Source organism: Orycteropus afer, unplaced genomic scaffold, assembly GCF_000298275.1.
Source record: "Orycteropus afer afer isolate SDZICR_OR568_19922 unplaced genomic scaffold, OryAfe1.0 scaffold00028, whole genome shotgun sequence".
Classification (NCBI taxonomy): Eukaryota; Metazoa; Chordata; class Mammalia; order Tubulidentata; family Orycteropodidae; genus Orycteropus; species Orycteropus afer.
In genome coordinates this window covers 8,514,705-8,531,745 of record NW_006921615.1, presented here as the reverse complement: position 1 = coordinate 8,531,745, position 17,041 = coordinate 8,514,705, and the positions used below count along the sequence as shown (strand labels likewise).

At 33.2% G+C, this 17,041-nt stretch overlaps 1 protein-coding gene and 1 non-coding gene across 2 annotated transcripts in view; one reads left to right on the top strand and one right to left on the bottom strand.

The window, feature by feature from the left end:
* UPF2 (UPF2 regulator of nonsense mediated mRNA decay) overlaps positions 1-17,041 on the bottom strand; it is a 140,602-nt gene that overhangs the window by 40,740 nt on the left and 82,821 nt on the right. Inside the window, exons 8-9 of the mRNA XM_007935433.2 lie at positions 9,133-9,241; positions 1,856-1,969 (exon numbers count right to left, since the gene is read on the bottom strand). Of these exons, the coding sequence (XP_007933624.2) occupies positions 1,856-1,969; positions 9,133-9,241 (223 nt within the window). The remainder of the gene's footprint in view (positions 1-1,855; positions 1,970-9,132; positions 9,242-17,041) is intronic.
* On the top strand, positions 10,927-11,033 carry LOC122149511. The gene has a single exon (XR_006163168.1). It is a non-coding gene; the product is annotated as a U6 spliceosomal RNA (small nuclear RNA).

Genomic DNA, 17,041 nt, shown 5'->3' with positions numbered 1-17,041 from the left:
ATTTACACACATTTACCATTATTTCCTTAAAACGATTCCTTGATATAGAATTTCTGTGTCAAAGATATGCATATCCTATATATTTTAAATAATTACAAAAGTGAAATACTAATATTTTTTAATTGTTTGTGGTTTGATTCCTTTTAATTACAGCATTCAGAAAGTTTTCACAATTCCTCCCACAGAGTTGACTGGAGTTTGCAGAAAACAGTCTTGTGAGATGCTCCAAGAAGGTTTAGGAAACTTACCCTCTTAAATAATTACAGTGACTAAACCCACCAGCCACTCCTCGGAAGATGGGGCAATCTACTTTCATAGTGATACCGCCTTGGAAACCCAAGGTGGGGTTGCTATGAGTCGGGTCAAACTCAACGGCACATAACAACAACATTAGTATTTTAAAGACTCTAAGAAGTCATATAAGAAAGAAACCTGTTTAATTTTAAACTCAAGGTTTTCCAAATGTATTTGATGCTAAGACCTATTTTGTTGTTTTCTTTAGTTCAAATCCTAAGGAAATGAATTTGAAAAAAATAATGTTATAGAGAAAAAGAACTTTAGAAAAGGAACAATCAATTCCAAAAGTAGAGGAATTATTCTATCTACACACACTGATGATTTACCACATATAATTACTGAAATTACTGATTTCTAGCTTAACTGCATTGTGTGCAGAAAACATAATCTGAACAATTTCAATCCTCTAAAATTGAAACTTTGCTAAGCCTTTCTTTATGGTTGATTTTAGTAAGTGATATATGTGTATTTGAAGAGCTTGTAAATTCTGCTGTGTTGGGTGTACTGCCAAATTAGATCAAGATTGTTAACTGTGGTGCTCAGATTTTATATATCCTCACTTTTATCTGCCTGTTATTTCAAGCTATTGAGAGAAGTATTTTCAATTTCAAGTCTTTTTGCTATGATTATTGATCTGTTTAATTTTCCTTTAGTTTCAATTTTTTTTCTTTATAATATTTTGAAGCTATATTATTGATGCATTTTAATTCAGGAGGTAATACTTTCCTGTTAGAATGAACTCCTTCATCATTTTGAACCAACCTTCTTTATATCTAATAATACCTAAATACTTTTAATACCTAAAGTCTACATTATCTGGTAACAGTATACCCATTTCTCACTGATAGATATGGTTAGGTTCTACAAGACCAGGTTGGTATGTGAATATTGGTCTTACATGGAAAAGGAGGATGAGCAACTCAAATCACAAAGTGGAGAATGATTACCATTAAGCAAATCCTAGATTACATCATTATATAACTGTCAAACCACTGACGATCATGGCCCAGCCAAGCTGACATATAACCTTAACCATCACAATCAGTGTTACACTCACTTCTCACCTCAGCATTAAGCCAGACGTATACCATTAAGGCACAAAATAGCTGGATAGATTTTTTATTATTGTCATGAATGCAAAATTTGGATAATGAAATATTAAGTGAGGAAAGGGTATATAGTGAAACCAGTTTTCTTTCAGATTAGTGTTTGAATAATATATTTTCTCTACCTTTTTACTTTAACCTTTCTGGTCTTTAAATTTAAGGATGTCTCTCTTACAGATAGCATATAACTGTTGTTGTTTTAATCACATCTTACATTCTTAGGCTTTTACTTGCACTATTTTGTCCTTTCACATTTAATGTAATTATTGATAGAGTTGTATTTATATCTACCATCTTACTATTTATTTTCTATTTTGCTCATCTATTTAACGTCCCTTTATACTCCTTTCTTATATTCTCTTAAATTAGTAAAATATTCTCACTTATTCCATTTCTTCTAACACTTATAATTAGAACTTAAAAACTGTTTACCCAAATCATTCAACACTAACCTTTAAACAGTGTAAGGTATCATTTTTTGTGAACATCTTAAACTTAGTTAGTTCTCCAATAAATCGAACCGTTTTGTTCTTTGTTTCAATATTGATCTGGTCCTTTTTTCGTACCTACAAATTAAAAAGATATTGTTTAGATAATTAATAATTTGAAATCTCTGTGATAAAAAGTGCCATTTTAATAACTTTGAATTTATTTCAAATATTTAAAACCAGTTGTATATACCTTTTTGCTATATTCAAATTATTTTAAGTTGTATAAGGTAAAATATGGCCTGTGAAATACCAGATCTAGGACATGCTCTGTAAAAGGGTCAAACAATTTGGGGAAACAACTCATTTTATCAGATTTAAAAAGGCTCTCAAATAATGAAACCTGTTTAATTTAATGTTTTTCAAAGTTTTTTGCAACAGTAAGGCCCTTTTTGAAAGCTAACCATTAATTAACATCCTATGAAATTAATACTGTAAGGAACACACTTTAAAAAATGCTGCTTTAAAAACAGTGATGTCAAAAGCTCACTTAAGCAAAAATGTTAGTAAAGCTCAGGTGGTATATTATAACCTATACTACATTTTTAATTAAAACTTCACTATAATGAAACATACAATGTATTCACTGTCTTTTTCTTTTTCTTTTCTTTTTAAATCTCCAGTCAGAGTAGTATAGCAGAGTTCATATCTTTTGCAAATATAAATCCTCTACTTAGGCACACATTTCAAGAAATGAGTATCCAACACAACAAAATCTCACTATAACCGCACAAGATGAACAAATTCATCAAGTGGATTTAACCTCAGAATTTTATTTGCATCAAAAAAACACATATGCAGTCTAAACAGCTTTTATTTGAACAAGAGAGAAGGTAATAGGGCAATCAATGAGTTTAGTGTTTCTACTGTTCCAAATCACATTTTTCCCATGTAACAACATTCTCAGAAAGGACACTTGTTATTGTTCTGATTTAATATTTAAAATTAAAAAAAAAAAAAAAAAAAAGCTGTCAAAGATCAGTATCGAATGCCCAATCTCCTGTCAATCAAGACTTTTACTAGATTACTTCCACAAGTACGTGCTGGAATTCAAAAGAAGGCCCAACCTCACTTGCAGCAATTAACGATTAATCTTAATTGTTCAATTAATGATAATCATTTATAAAAATACTAAACTTCTACACACTCAGGCATCTAACATTTAACCATTTAAACGTTATCATCTTAATTTTTAAGGATCTACTTTCTACAGCAAAAGGATAGGTTTTTTAGATCTTTAAGATCTTTAGTCATAAATTTTTAATAAAACTTTATTTTTAAAAAATCAGACCAAACTAGCTTATTGTAATTGAATTTAATCTTAAGCACCAGTAAAATTGCATCACAACCACAAAAGTTCAACTTCAACACAAATCTTATTTTAATTTTATCATTTAAGCAACAAAACAGCTTTCAAATTATTTAAGACTAACAGGAAATGTTACAAGTAACTGGGTTCTAGTTTTTAATATTAACAAAATAATACTTAAAAAACTTGACTATTTGCAGCCTTATAATTTAGTAAGTAGTATAATCTTCATAAAGACCCTTTCAGAAATAAACATTATTTTGTAAGCACTGCATGGGAAAAATTCTTCCTATTAGTTTGCTTTATTTTGTGAATTCCTAGAATAGATGAAAAGTGTGGAATCTGGACCAGACGTTCAGAGTTTAAACTCAGCTCTAAACTGTGCCTCAGTTTCCTTATCTGTAAAATGGAGCTGATAAAAATAACCTATTTTATAAGATTGTTGTGCACTGCACTTTAAGTGAGTTAATACATGCAAAGTAAATAAAATAGTGCTTGGGATCAGTAAGGGTTCAATAAATGTTAACTGCTATTAGTTTATCCATTTTTGTATCCCTAATACATGGAAACTACATAAACATTCATTGAATGAACAAATGAATGTTTACTGAATTAACAAAATGAAAATGCTTAACATTCATAAGCACTGCATAAAGTAGAAAATACCCAGGCTACAGTAAGAACACCTGCGCTTTTTGGATCTATCATCTTGGATAAGTCACAGATATTCCAAACCTGTTTGCTTACCCGGCAAAATAAAGGTAAGGATGATGACGATGCAAATGATGAAACCTACACTTCACTAGACACTAAGCAATTAATGTACAAAAGACAATTATATAACTTTTAAAATGTTATTTAAGAACTATTTCAAATAACATGGCAAAATGCTTTCAAGTTAAGTAAGAAAAAAAGAACAGAAAATTGTATACACAATATAAATTCATCCAGGTAAAATTATAGAGGGGAAAAAAAAAGTGAAGAAAGTATACCAAACTATTAATAGGGCTTACTTATAAGTGATGAAATCATGTTTTGTTTTTCTTCTTTCTACTATATACATTTCCAAATTATCCATAGCACGTATTTTTTTATAATCAAAGAAATACAGAAACAAAAAAAGTATAAGAAAGCATTTCAAATTTATATACTGAAGCTGAATCTTTAGGGATAGTAGGGTTGGGTAATGCATACCTCTTTCAAAAACTGCTATTCAACATTATACGATTTAAGTATTACTGAGCACTGCAGTTTTCAAAGCATGAAACATATACTGTAACATCCACAGTATATATTTATAGTAACTCCAACTATTCCTCAGTATTATAGAGGTTAAGAGAGTACATTCTAACTAAAATGACAAAATTGTAGATTTTAAAAGGAAATTAAGTATTATAAATCAATTATCTCACTCTATTATTTTTAGATGAGCACACCGACAGCTTTTAAAAGGCTGTTAACTTGTTAAAAAAAAAAAAAAAAAAACTTCACTTATTCTCACTCCTCATTTAATATTTTCAAATCTCATTACTCAATCTTTAGTCACAGCACTTCAATAAAAGTAAATTTTCTAGGTAATTTTTGTTCAATATTGTCTCTTGTAATATTTTACTTATAAAGTCAATTATCTTTATAAAAATGCTGTTTACAACTAATTTATTAATAACTGAAATTTAGTTTAATAGAATTATGAACTTCATATACATTAATAAAAAAGCTTCAGATATGTCAATATTAAGTAAAGATTTCCGACTCCCTTATAGAAATTCTCTGCCCCAATCAAAATGATACCTACGAGTTCAACCAAAGAGACACTATACTTTCATTCCTCCATAATTTGCTCATTTTGTTTTACATGAATTTCATTCAATCATTCAAGAACCTTTTCTGGAAGTCTACTACATGCTAAACATCAAGTAGACAGTGAGTCTGTAAATAAGTAAATCTGCCTTGCTAAGACACATATTCTTTCGTTCTCTAGACCAGTGATCTCTTTATCTATAGGGATGTCAAAAACAGATAGTTCATGTTCTATTCATATAGGGTTGTTTTTTTCTTAATCTCATACCTTTCAGTTTATTTTTGTATGTTTTATATTATATATGAAATATTTGCTACAGTTGCATACATACATTACATATGTATACACACATACATGCATACATACGGGAGATCTGTAGTCAATTTACTTTAACCAAAAGGGAGGCTTGATAAAAAAATTGAGACTACTGGTTTTTAAAATGTCAGTTAGTCAGTTAGTGAAAGTGATTTGCTAATATTTAAATAAAAGTTGTCTCCTTCATTATTAAAGAAGTAGGTTCAGTACTGAAAATCTGAAGAACACAGAAACTAGAAAGGAAAAATATTCCTCACGCTAAATCCACCAACCACTCCTCGGAAGGAAAGTTGGGCAATCTACTTCGGTAGTGATACTGCCTCGGAAACCCAAGGAGGGGTCACCATGAGTCATGTCTGACTCAACGGCACACAACAACAACAATCCAAAGACAGCCATTGTTAACATACTGATGGATAATTCTTTTCTATCAGTTATTTTCTAAGCATTATAGCATGACTGTAAATACACACTCAGATTTTATATATATAAACAAAAATGCTTTATATATGAAAGCTTCATTGTAAACATCATTTCAGCATTGTGATTATACAACTGCTTTATTAATCTAGTATTGGGCTTTTAGATTATTTTCAGTTCTTCCTTATAATTTGTGGTATGAATAAAGCTTTTTGATATTTGGTTTTCTTAGGACAGATTCTCAGGGTTGTCCGATGTATGAATGTCTCTAAGTATTTTGAAACAGACTGATAAACTACTTCTCCAAAATCCTACCTGCAGAGTATGAGATTACTGATTTCTCATTTCTGTTACTTTACTAACTTTTCAGTCAAATTAGCAAACCTGTTATTTTAACTAGAATTTTTTTGACTACCAGTGAAACTTCAAAAAGTTTTGTGAACCAGCTCTATTTCTCAGCTAAGGTTCTTAAGCAGTGGGCAAATGTGATCAGACTATGGCATTATATTGGAGCTAGGTAAGGCAGAGACAGGGAAGCCTGGTTAAAAAGTCATTATCATAATTCAGGCTATGGATGATGAAAGTCAGTAGCAGTAAGTATGAAGAGAAAATGCTAGAATTGAGGAGGTGTTTTAGAAGGTAGTGTAGGTCGAATTTCTTGAACACTGGCTCCTGAATGTCAGAGGAGAAGAGATCTTTCTCTTAATGATCAGATCAAATATGATACAGGGGTAATACAGAAGTAGATTTGAGGAAGTAGAGGACAAAGCCATTTTATGTGGGGGTGGGAGGGCATGAATATGAGCTTACTTTTCGGACACAGTTAGCTAGAAGTACATGAGAACTTCTTAAGTACCAAGAGAGAGGTCTTGGAGTTGCTGGGAAATAGATGTTAATTAAAGTCTAGGTAGAGCATGTTCCATGAAAAAGAAAGGTGAAGGAAGAAAGCCTGGGAGATCCCAATCCATAAACTAAGGCAGAAAAAAAAAAGGAATGAAGGAGATTGAGAACAGTAATTATAAGTAAAGAACTAGCAGTAGTACAGAAGTGATAATTATTATTATAATGATATTTATGTTCAGGCACTGTGTGAAGAATTTTGCATGTATTATCTCATTTAATCCTTAAGAATTGTGCTATTTAAGAAGGTACAATTACTATCCCTACAGGAAAGGAAAGGAAACAGCTCTTAAGTAACCTGACCAAAGTTACAATGTTAGCTTGTGGTAGAGCCAGGATGACCTGTTCCTAAAAAGCAGGAGTCCAGCAGTCTAACATCTGCAGGGAAATCAACCAACACAAGGCAGTTAGGGGAAGTGGTGATCTCTGCCAGGGTGCTATGATGAATCAGAAGGTAAATGTCAGAAGAAGTAGTAGAGTCAAGTACACTATAAAAACCTTGAACAAGAAGGAAATAAAAGGGGATGGTTTTGGGGTTAGGGAAATAGTTAAGGAAGTTTTGGTCGTTGTTGCTATTTTATTTTAATTTCATTTAAGAATGGGAGAGCGTTGAGTATATTTATGGCCTAAAAGAAGGTAGCTGGCAAAGGCTGCAGATTTGGGTAGGGGTAGGAAAGATCCTGGAAGCAGCAGAAGATAATAAATTACCTCAAGCTCTCTTTCTTATCTCCCCTGAGAGAAGTCATTCCCAAAGTACTGATTCTGATGCTCTTTCAATTGTAATGAAGTATTATGCCAGTAATAATAAAAAAGCCAACTCTCCCCAATTTCTACCCCAATTTTCAAAAGAAGTGGAGGTGAAGAAGTATTGGAAGAATTTCCTTAATTTTAAGTTTTTTACCCAAAGCACTAATTATGTTTGGTCTAGCAACTTGTGTTTTGTTTATGTTTGAAGCTGGTTAAGGAGTATATGCATATAACACAGTCATACTGTCTACTAGTAAGAGTTCCTAGTTTGTACAAAGGAATTAAATATATCAACAAAAATATGTTTTTGACACATCAGTGGCTAGCAGCATTTACTAAGAGTGTGTTCTTTGCAGAATAACATACTCAGTCCCCTCCAAAACATTCAGAGTACAAATGAACCTATTAAAAGCTTTGAAAATTCTTATAATAAAACAGATCAAAATAAAGTATTTATTGATCTCGGTGTTTTTAAACTTCCTGAAACACAGAACCTTTCCTTGTTAAATACTATCTGAAAATCTAGGACATACTTCAGCAGAAGATGGCCCCTAAAAATGTCAACCACAAATTTAATAACAAATGGCACCTACTGAAATCTGCAGACCATTCCCCTTCACACAGATTCTCCCCTTTCTCTGAACTCAAAGCACTCAGTCTCTAATGATTCATTTGGCAATTAAATATGCAAGTCCTTATAACATCTATTATATTTAGGGTTTTAATTTCATTTCTGCTTTTTTGGGTACTTATGCCTGATCTCCCTATCTATATCATGAGACTCCCTGCCTCAGAAATTGTGTCTGCTCTCTTCTGAGGGCTCAGCAATACTACAGATTTGTACATTGTGAGCGCATGAAGTGTGTACTGAGCCTAACAACGATTTCCTGATTTCATCTGCATTCCAAGTGACTTATGATAAAACTAAATACTGTAAATACAATTTTTCTACTAGGTAATATAAACACTTGAACTTCATGTCTTTTCAAAGTCCATCAAAATCTACTTACAGTCACTTCTAGTAGCATCGTTTTACCCCTAGCAAGCCTTCACTTGAAGCTCTATCACCTCCACAAGGTGATGAGGTAAGATGGGTTTGGAAGAAACACTTAATATGTTGTCTATCAAAGACTGAAAAGGAAAGGAATTTGTCTGGTAACAGGCCCATGGTTTCTACCAGAATGCTCTTTAAAGAACTCACCAATACCCAAACTAAAGATTCTTAAGGCAAGAATCCGTCAATACTATATGGACAACAGCAGCTTCAGTGACATCAGAGAATTTACAAAACCTCTTACGTCCCACAACATTTGGACCTCAATATGCAAAAAGGTATCCTATTGGGGGGGGGGGAACACCGTGCTCTGACTAATCATAGCCAATCCTATGTGTCTCTGGGAACACCAATAAAGCCTACTTACTGGCTGTCTTGATCTTGAACAGCAGTTTCTACTTTATAAAAGTAAAAAGTGCAGTAACTACAATGGAGGAACAAGGTAGCAGGGGCAGCTCACTTCCAAGTTGGAGTATAATACCAATTTAAAACTTGCTGAGTAAATTTACATTTTAAAAATTTAGAATTCCATAAATTCTGAACTGTTATACTGCTATCAAATTTCAAAAATATGCTTACCAACAAGATAATTATGTTCTTAAACTAAAGAATCCTCACTCAACTTATATGTGTGTGTGTGTGTGTATATATATATATATATATATGTATCACAAAATAAATGCTTAAATACATACATGAAATCTGAAATCCCCCCTCAGCATGGAACAAAGATCCTCTGCTACATCAGACATGCAGGGATGCAATGTAGCAACCAATCTTGCATAAAATGGTAGCAAATCCAACCTGCAAAAGTTATATGTGATATGTGTAAAAGGAAAGACATATCAGAAATCATTCATTTTAAAATTTAAACTTTCTCAGCTTTATTCATATACTGAATGATTATAAAAAACCGATAATCACCAGACATGCCTATTTATCGTCATCATAATGAAGCATAGTAAATTCAATTTGCCTTGTGAAAGTTTGTTAGCAATCTAGTTTTTTCCATTTAGTGTATTTAGAACATATTTGCAATTTCACTGAGTATGTGATTTTGATAAAATATGAAACACCAAGTAAAAAAAACAATGTTTTGACAGGACTAAAATTTTTATTAATATAATTTCTGAGTAACTACGTATCTTACAAATTTAAAGGCAACTTAAATAATGAAAAACAAAATCCTTTGAAACCATTTCCTTCATTTATCCAGGGTTATGCTATTTGGAAACTTCTACGTATAAAGAAGAGAATAATGAATAATCAAAAGGCATTTAAGAGGCCAAAACAATACCATAAAATCTACACATTAACATATATTTCACTCATTGTAGAACCCACACAGATCTTCATACAGTGCCTATTTATTCTTAGTTTGGACAATAAATGGCAAATAGATGGCCTTCATACTGCCACCCCACTTCCTTATCACAGCAGTCTTTCTATCACACTTGGATGCAGCTCCAAAATTGTGCTTAACACAGCAATCCAGGCAGCTATTACTAATCAGAATCAAAACACAAGCTGAAATTTATTTTTCATTCCTGCTGTAGATGTTATTTTATAAAACCTGATTTTGTAAATGATCTGACCTTCAGTAGATCAGATGTTGAAGATTATTAAGTAGTGAAGAAAAAGCTACTATAGTAACAGTAGCCAGTAATGGAAGATGATAGTGAGGAAGAAAACTGAAACTGTAAAAATTAAACACAAGATAGCCTGAAGCCATTTAGAAGAGAAATGAATAATCCTACTGGTCTTAATTATCTCTGACTATATCATCATATTAAGGAGCTCTGGTAGTGTAGTGCCTAAGGCATGTGACTGCTAATCAGAACTTGGCAGTTCAAACTCACCAGCCACTCTGTGAAAGGAAGACTGGACGATCTACTTCTGTAAATATTTACCACCTTGGAAACGCAAAGGGACTGTTTATGAGTCGGAATCGACTCGATGGCAGCGTTTGGTTTGAGTTTATATCACTATATTATAGCATAATACATGAAAATGGTTAGATTATCAGGAAACAGTCTGCCTATCATTAAAGACTTAGAATTAGACAGATAATAGGCAAATGAAAGACTTAGATAAAAGAAGGAAAGAATAGATAACTTGAAAAGCAGAGTTAAAAGAAAGAGATTAGTTACATTAAAACTTAAGAGCCTCAACATATTTTTATATCTCTTTGTCATTACAATTTCAAAAAAAAAAAAAAAAAAAAAACACTTATCATTTATTTAGTCCTTACTAATGTGCCAGGCACTGTCCCAGGCTTTTTTATGCATTATTTACCTTGTTAATTGTACTAACCATCCTGTGAAGTGGATATTTTATAATCACCATTTCACAAATAAGGGCAGATGTTTAGAGAAGTTAAGATTATGGTGGCTTTGTAGTAGTACCACAGTAATTTTTTTAAAATGAATTATAGCCTCCTTTAAAGCAACAGTGAAAAGTATAACCCATTATATACAGATGTGAATCAAGTGCTCACTTCAGCAGCACATATACTAAAATTGGAACGATACAGAGATGATTAGCATGGCCCCTGCACAAGGATGGCACACAAAATCATGAAGTTGTATTTTTTTAAAATGAATTTGCTCTGTAAACTTTCACCCAAATCACAATAAAAATTTGAAGAAAACAAAATGTGAAACATTTATTTTTAAACTTTATTTTAAATATTTACTAAAATATTTTAAGCCTTTTATTGATTGACGTTTCAGCTCTGTCACACAGAAAATGCCCACATGTGGATCACATCACTCCTTGATATTAAAAAATGAAGTATTTCTATAAGTTATTACACACATATATAATTTCTTGATGTCTATTCATCTGCCTAAAGCATATGAACGTTTAATTTTCTTGACTAGATTCACATTAATATCAAATATACTTTCTGTAATTCCTAACTTTAATCAGAATATTGGGCTCTTAATTTCTTTAAATAGTCGTTTTGACAACAAATACTTCATTCTTTTTCTGGTTATAACTAACTGCCAAATTCATATACAGGATTCTATTTCAAGTTCTACAGCTCTTTATTGTCACAATTGAAAAGCACACACAAACAAAATAAATTTAATTAAGACACAAGAGTCAAGATCATGGGATAACGAAGAGCAATGTACTAAGAGTTAGAAGACCCACGTGCTAATTCCATCTCAAACAGTACTTTTGAGACTTTATGAATTGATCTGACTCATCTTTTACTATTTTCCCTCTGCTTCAGTTATAATGGTCCCTCACTAATCCTCCACACACCAGGCAAACTCTCTCCTTGGAGCCCTTACACTGCCTGTTCTCTCTAGCTGGAACACTCTTTCCCCAAATATCCTTATCAATTTATTCCCTCACTAAGTCAAGTCTTGGCTCACTCTCTCAATGAGACCCATTCTGAATACTCTTTTAAACGGCAAACTCATTCCATTTCAACCCCTTCTAGTCCCCTTACCTTGCCTTATTTTTAAAAAACAGAATTTACCACCTGCCAACATGTTGCAAAGGAACTCTGGTGGCGCACAGATTAAGGCATCTGGATGCTAACTCAATGATTTGAACCCACCTGCCACTCCATGGGAGAAAGCTGAAGTAGTCTGTTCCCGTAAAGATTCACAGACTTGGAAACCCTATGGGGCAGTTCTACTCTGCCTTACAGGGTTGCTATAAATTGGAACTGACTTGATGGCAGTAGGTTTGGTTTTTGGTTTGGAATATATTGCATAATATATTTATGTGTTGAAGTTCATCGTTATCTTGTCCCCCTCCTCACTAGAACGGGAGTCTCCCACTGGAGACAGTTTACCAGCATCCAAAACAGTGCTTAAAGAGTTAACAGGTGCTCAGTATACGTGTGCTGGATAAATTAATATCTCTGTATCTCATGATTAAGTAACTAGAAGGCTGGTGGTTCAAACCTACCAGCCACTCCTCAGAAGGAAGACTGGGCAATCTACTTTCAGAAAGATACCACCTCGGAAACCCAAGGAGGGTTCACTTTGAGTCAAATCAACTCAATGGCAGTGTGTTTTGAAGGTTTTTTAAGATTTCAGTTTAAAATATTCTTCACTACAGTACGGAAGTATCACTATATTTTAAATAGTAGTATAAACTTTATCAAATTTTGTATTTTATGTAACAAAAGCTAGTTTACAGATTTCCTATTTTAAAGTTCCCTTCCATTCCTAAGATCAATTCTCTTTGATTATGCCAGACTCTTTATTTTTATTATACTATTTAATATAATCTGCTAGTGTTTTACTTAGAATTTTTGTGTCTACATTCAAAAGTGGGGTTAGTCAATACTTTTACCTTTCCTACTCTTGTTTGAATTTATCTATTCCTTCACACTACAAAATGGGAAGCTTTCTATCCTTCTCTATGCTCTGGAACAGATGATAGATACAGCAGAGAAATTATTTGTTCCATGAAGAACAAAAGAACTCAATAAAACTATCCAGTCAATCGATTTAAAAAGAAATTAATAACTTTTTTCCATGATCATTCATCTGTGCAGGTATTCTATTTTATCGTGACTCAATTTTGGAAATATAAAAATTCCCCCCGCCCCCCCCAAATAATAATTATCTGTTTCACTGAGGTTTCCAAATACTTCTACACATGATCTGGCTCATTTCTTAAACTTTCATTATGTTCTTTTCCTTTACGTTTTTTAGGTACTTCTCTATTTGGACTTTTTTCTAAGAACTAGCTCTGGAATTTTTTAAACTGAGTTTACTCTTGCTTGTCTTTTTCAATATAGTATAAGATTGATAACACTTAACATCAAAAAGTTTTAACCAGTTTATGTCTTTCCCTTTCTTTTCACTTGTTGGCCCATCCCTTTGCTTAATTTTTTAATTCTTCTTCCAGTTAGATTAATCTACTTCAAAGCTTTCTCCCAGTCGCAAAACAAAGGAAGGGATAGATACCAATTTTAAAGTGAAGCAGTTTGAGCTATGGCTTCCAGTACAAATCGGTGAGCTGACAATACAGGTACATGCTTTCAGCTCTAATATGACTTTTTAAAAATGGTTTAAGGATTCCCAAGGAGAATCTAGGTCTTTAAGGCTTTCCTGTTAACTCAGTTATCTTGGGTTTTGTTCTTTTGGAATTGGCCAGGTGGAAGTAAAGTTAGATACTTCATGTTCTCAGAATCTTCTACTCCTACAAACTCACCAAATTCTTCTCAAACTAAGAACTTTCTAAAATCCCTTTTTCTATTATACATTTTACAATTAAATGGATAGTTGTCACCTGCCCTATTTAAATCTTCAAGTTACATGACTAATTGTTTGTTCGTTAATTCACAAAATAAGACCCCCTGATGCTGTAAGTAATATAATAAAATAAATGTGTGTTCACAGTTAGCCTTGCTTCGGTGTGCTTTTGTCTTTTCTGCCTTCCTGAGAACCTGAGCCAAAAAATAAATGAAGTGTCATGTGTCCTATCAATTACATTGAAATTATTAAAACACAAAATAATTTTTTAATCAACGCACACACACAAAGTGTTAAAATTTAAGCTACATATACTTATATCCATATATAAGATATACATATAATATCTTGTATCTTAAACATGTATCTTACTGGACTTTCCTGAAAAGCAATTAGGAATTACACTTAGCTCATAACTTTAAAAGCTGAATTCTAAGAAAAAAATTATTTTTAGTAACAGTTGAGTAAACCAACTTTTTTAATAAACTTTTTTTCTTAAACAATAATAAAAACTTGTTTATATTTTCAAGGTCTTCTGAATCATATACTGAAGTATACTGCTAGCAGTTAATGATCATCAAATTAGTAAATATCCAGTCACTAAACTTTAAGGAAGTAGTGAGAATGCAGAAACACACAGACTCGTGTCAGTGGTGGGGAGAAAAAAGAATTCTTACAGGCTTTTATTTCCTAATCAATTAACTCTCTGAAAGAAATATCTAGCTTTCTTTTTCTCTTCAAAATCTAAGGAATTTGACTGTTGAAAGCTATTAATCCATGTTCAAAAATATCTAGGAAAAAATGAATGTGAAAGAACCGTGTTAAAGTTCAATTACAGAATGCAAAAGATTTTCTTCACAGGAAATACTAATGCAGAAGATAATTCTAAAAAGATGAAACATAATAAACAAAAGATTAGGGTCATTTACTCTAAAATCAACAACCAAAATATCCTGATAACTTTTTTACACAACGCAGATGCTCCCAATGCAACAGTGCCATCAAGTGGTATAACGTACTAATACCAAAAAAAAAAAAAACAAACAATGCTATCGAGTCAGATCATAGCTATCCCAAAAATTCTTCTTTCATACATCTACATTTAGTGAGAGGAAGTAGGTCGAACGACACAAAAACTATAATAAGTTCTTTTAAAAGCTGGATCAGGCAAAGCTGTTCAAGAATTAAATGAAGCACTTCAAAAATGAGAACCACTGTTTATATTAAAGACATTCTGAACATACACCTACTAAAATCCAGCTAAATCCATATGGTTTCAAAGTCATTAAAACCAAAACCAGGCTAATCTATATTTAAAACAAGAAACTAAAAGATTGTCGGGTATTTTCCCTGAACCTGAGTGACACTAGATTCAAAATTTTGTTAAAGTGAGGGAGCCTTCTGAGGTGCTAGGTTCTCTATCTTGATCTGGGTGATGGATATATATTTATACCAAAGATGTACATACTTAATGTGAAATTTCAATTATTGTATGTACGTGTGTGACTATATTTTAATATCTACAAAATGATACACAAATATATAATTTAGGCGATTTCTAATAGATATAATTCCTGTGAAGTCCTTCAAATTAAAAGAATGAGAGATAACATAACAGCCTTTTGAGACTTTTTGAACTACAACATTTTAAATAAAGCAGGAACCACTGGAAATTAAAACACTGTTTAGATGAGACCTTTAAGAATTGTGAAGACTTGGTACATACAGATGATGGAATACTATGAAACATTAAAGAATAATGTATAGATAGAGAGGTGGCCGGCAAGATGGCGGACTAGGCAGAAAGACTGCACAGACCCTCTTCAACAAAGAAAAGGGAAACCAATTAACATAGACACACAAGATAATCTTGGACCCCTGAGCCTTGAAGGGAAGGATACAGAAGTGGACTAAAACCCAACTAGCAGAAGAATTTGCATGAAAATACCAAAAAAGGAGACAGACCAAGCTGCGGTCTGGCAGTGATCCTGACACTGCCAACAGCTTGGAGATTCCCGTGTGGTGGTAGGACCTAAGAATTAACCTAAAAAATCACCCTGCTAGCCAGGGACTACACGGAGGACTGCGTACGGTCGCTAGGGAACAAATGGAGAAGGTGAAGAGAAAGGTGGGCTGAGCTGTGGACTTTTGCCAGTCCGGGGGCGCCGCCATTTTGAAGGTTTAAAAAGTGGCTTGACTATTTTGGATATTTAGAGACAGCACTCTCGCAGATTCCTGGGGCTTAAGAAAACATTCTGCTTTCCAGCAACCCCAAGGACACTTAGTACCTGCAAGACTGACAAGATATAGCATTCCTCGTTACTCTTATACCCCACACCCGTTTGGTGAATGGAGGTGCGGTCCTCCCCCACTCCCACCTACCTACTGGGCCCACAGGAACGCCATCACAGTCTGTGTGCTCAGACGGACTGGGTGCCCTGTCCTGTCCTCCACCGATTTTGTTTTTTCTCTTTTTTTATTTTTATTTTTTGCATTCTTTTTTCTGGTGATTAGTTTGTTTGTATTTGTCTGTTTTAAAACAACGAATATTAATAATACCTTTGTCCTTTTTATTATTCTTCTTCATCTTTCCCTTCCCAGGTCCTAGTTTTCACATTTTTTCTTTTCCCCATGCCTGGTTGAAATTTTTTCTTTTTTTTTTTTAATTTAAGGATTTTTTTTTCCTTGTCCCCCCTTTTTTCTCATGGTTAACCCCGTTCATTGATTTTCTTTTTGCATTTTTCCCATTTCTTTTTTCATTTATTATTCTCCCTCTCTACTTTTTTTTTCTTAGTGCTCTATCCCCAGATATGGCAGGTATGCTTGTTTTTTCTTCTTATTTTTTTCCCATTTTTCTTTTTTTGGTTACTGTTCCTGTGTAATTACATGGGGTGTTTTTCATCCATGGGCTCTTAGTTTTTTGATGGTTATTCAATTGTAATTTGTGTATAACTGTATGGGAGACAACAACAGTCCCTGTAAGACACAACTACACCCACACCTCCTGCAACTTCACTTGCTGAGCGAGAGCCACTAACTCCTTCTCCACCAACGGGCCAACGATAAAAAACCATCAAGAAGAGCAGCTTGGCTGCTCTTCACAAACAGTTAACAGAGATCTAAATACAACTTCACGGATACCTCAGAAACAACAGACCATCACAGTCCACACAAAGAAGCAGGACAACGGGGTAGAAACAAGGAAGCTGGATACAGACCCAGAACATATCCCTGAGGCAGAAGCAGCATTGGAACTCTCTGATAAGGAATTCAAAAGAATTATCTTTAGGTATATTCAAAGGATTGAGAGACAGACCAAAGAAAACACAGAAAAAACCTTACAAGAATTTTGGAAGAAAATACAAGAACAAAATGA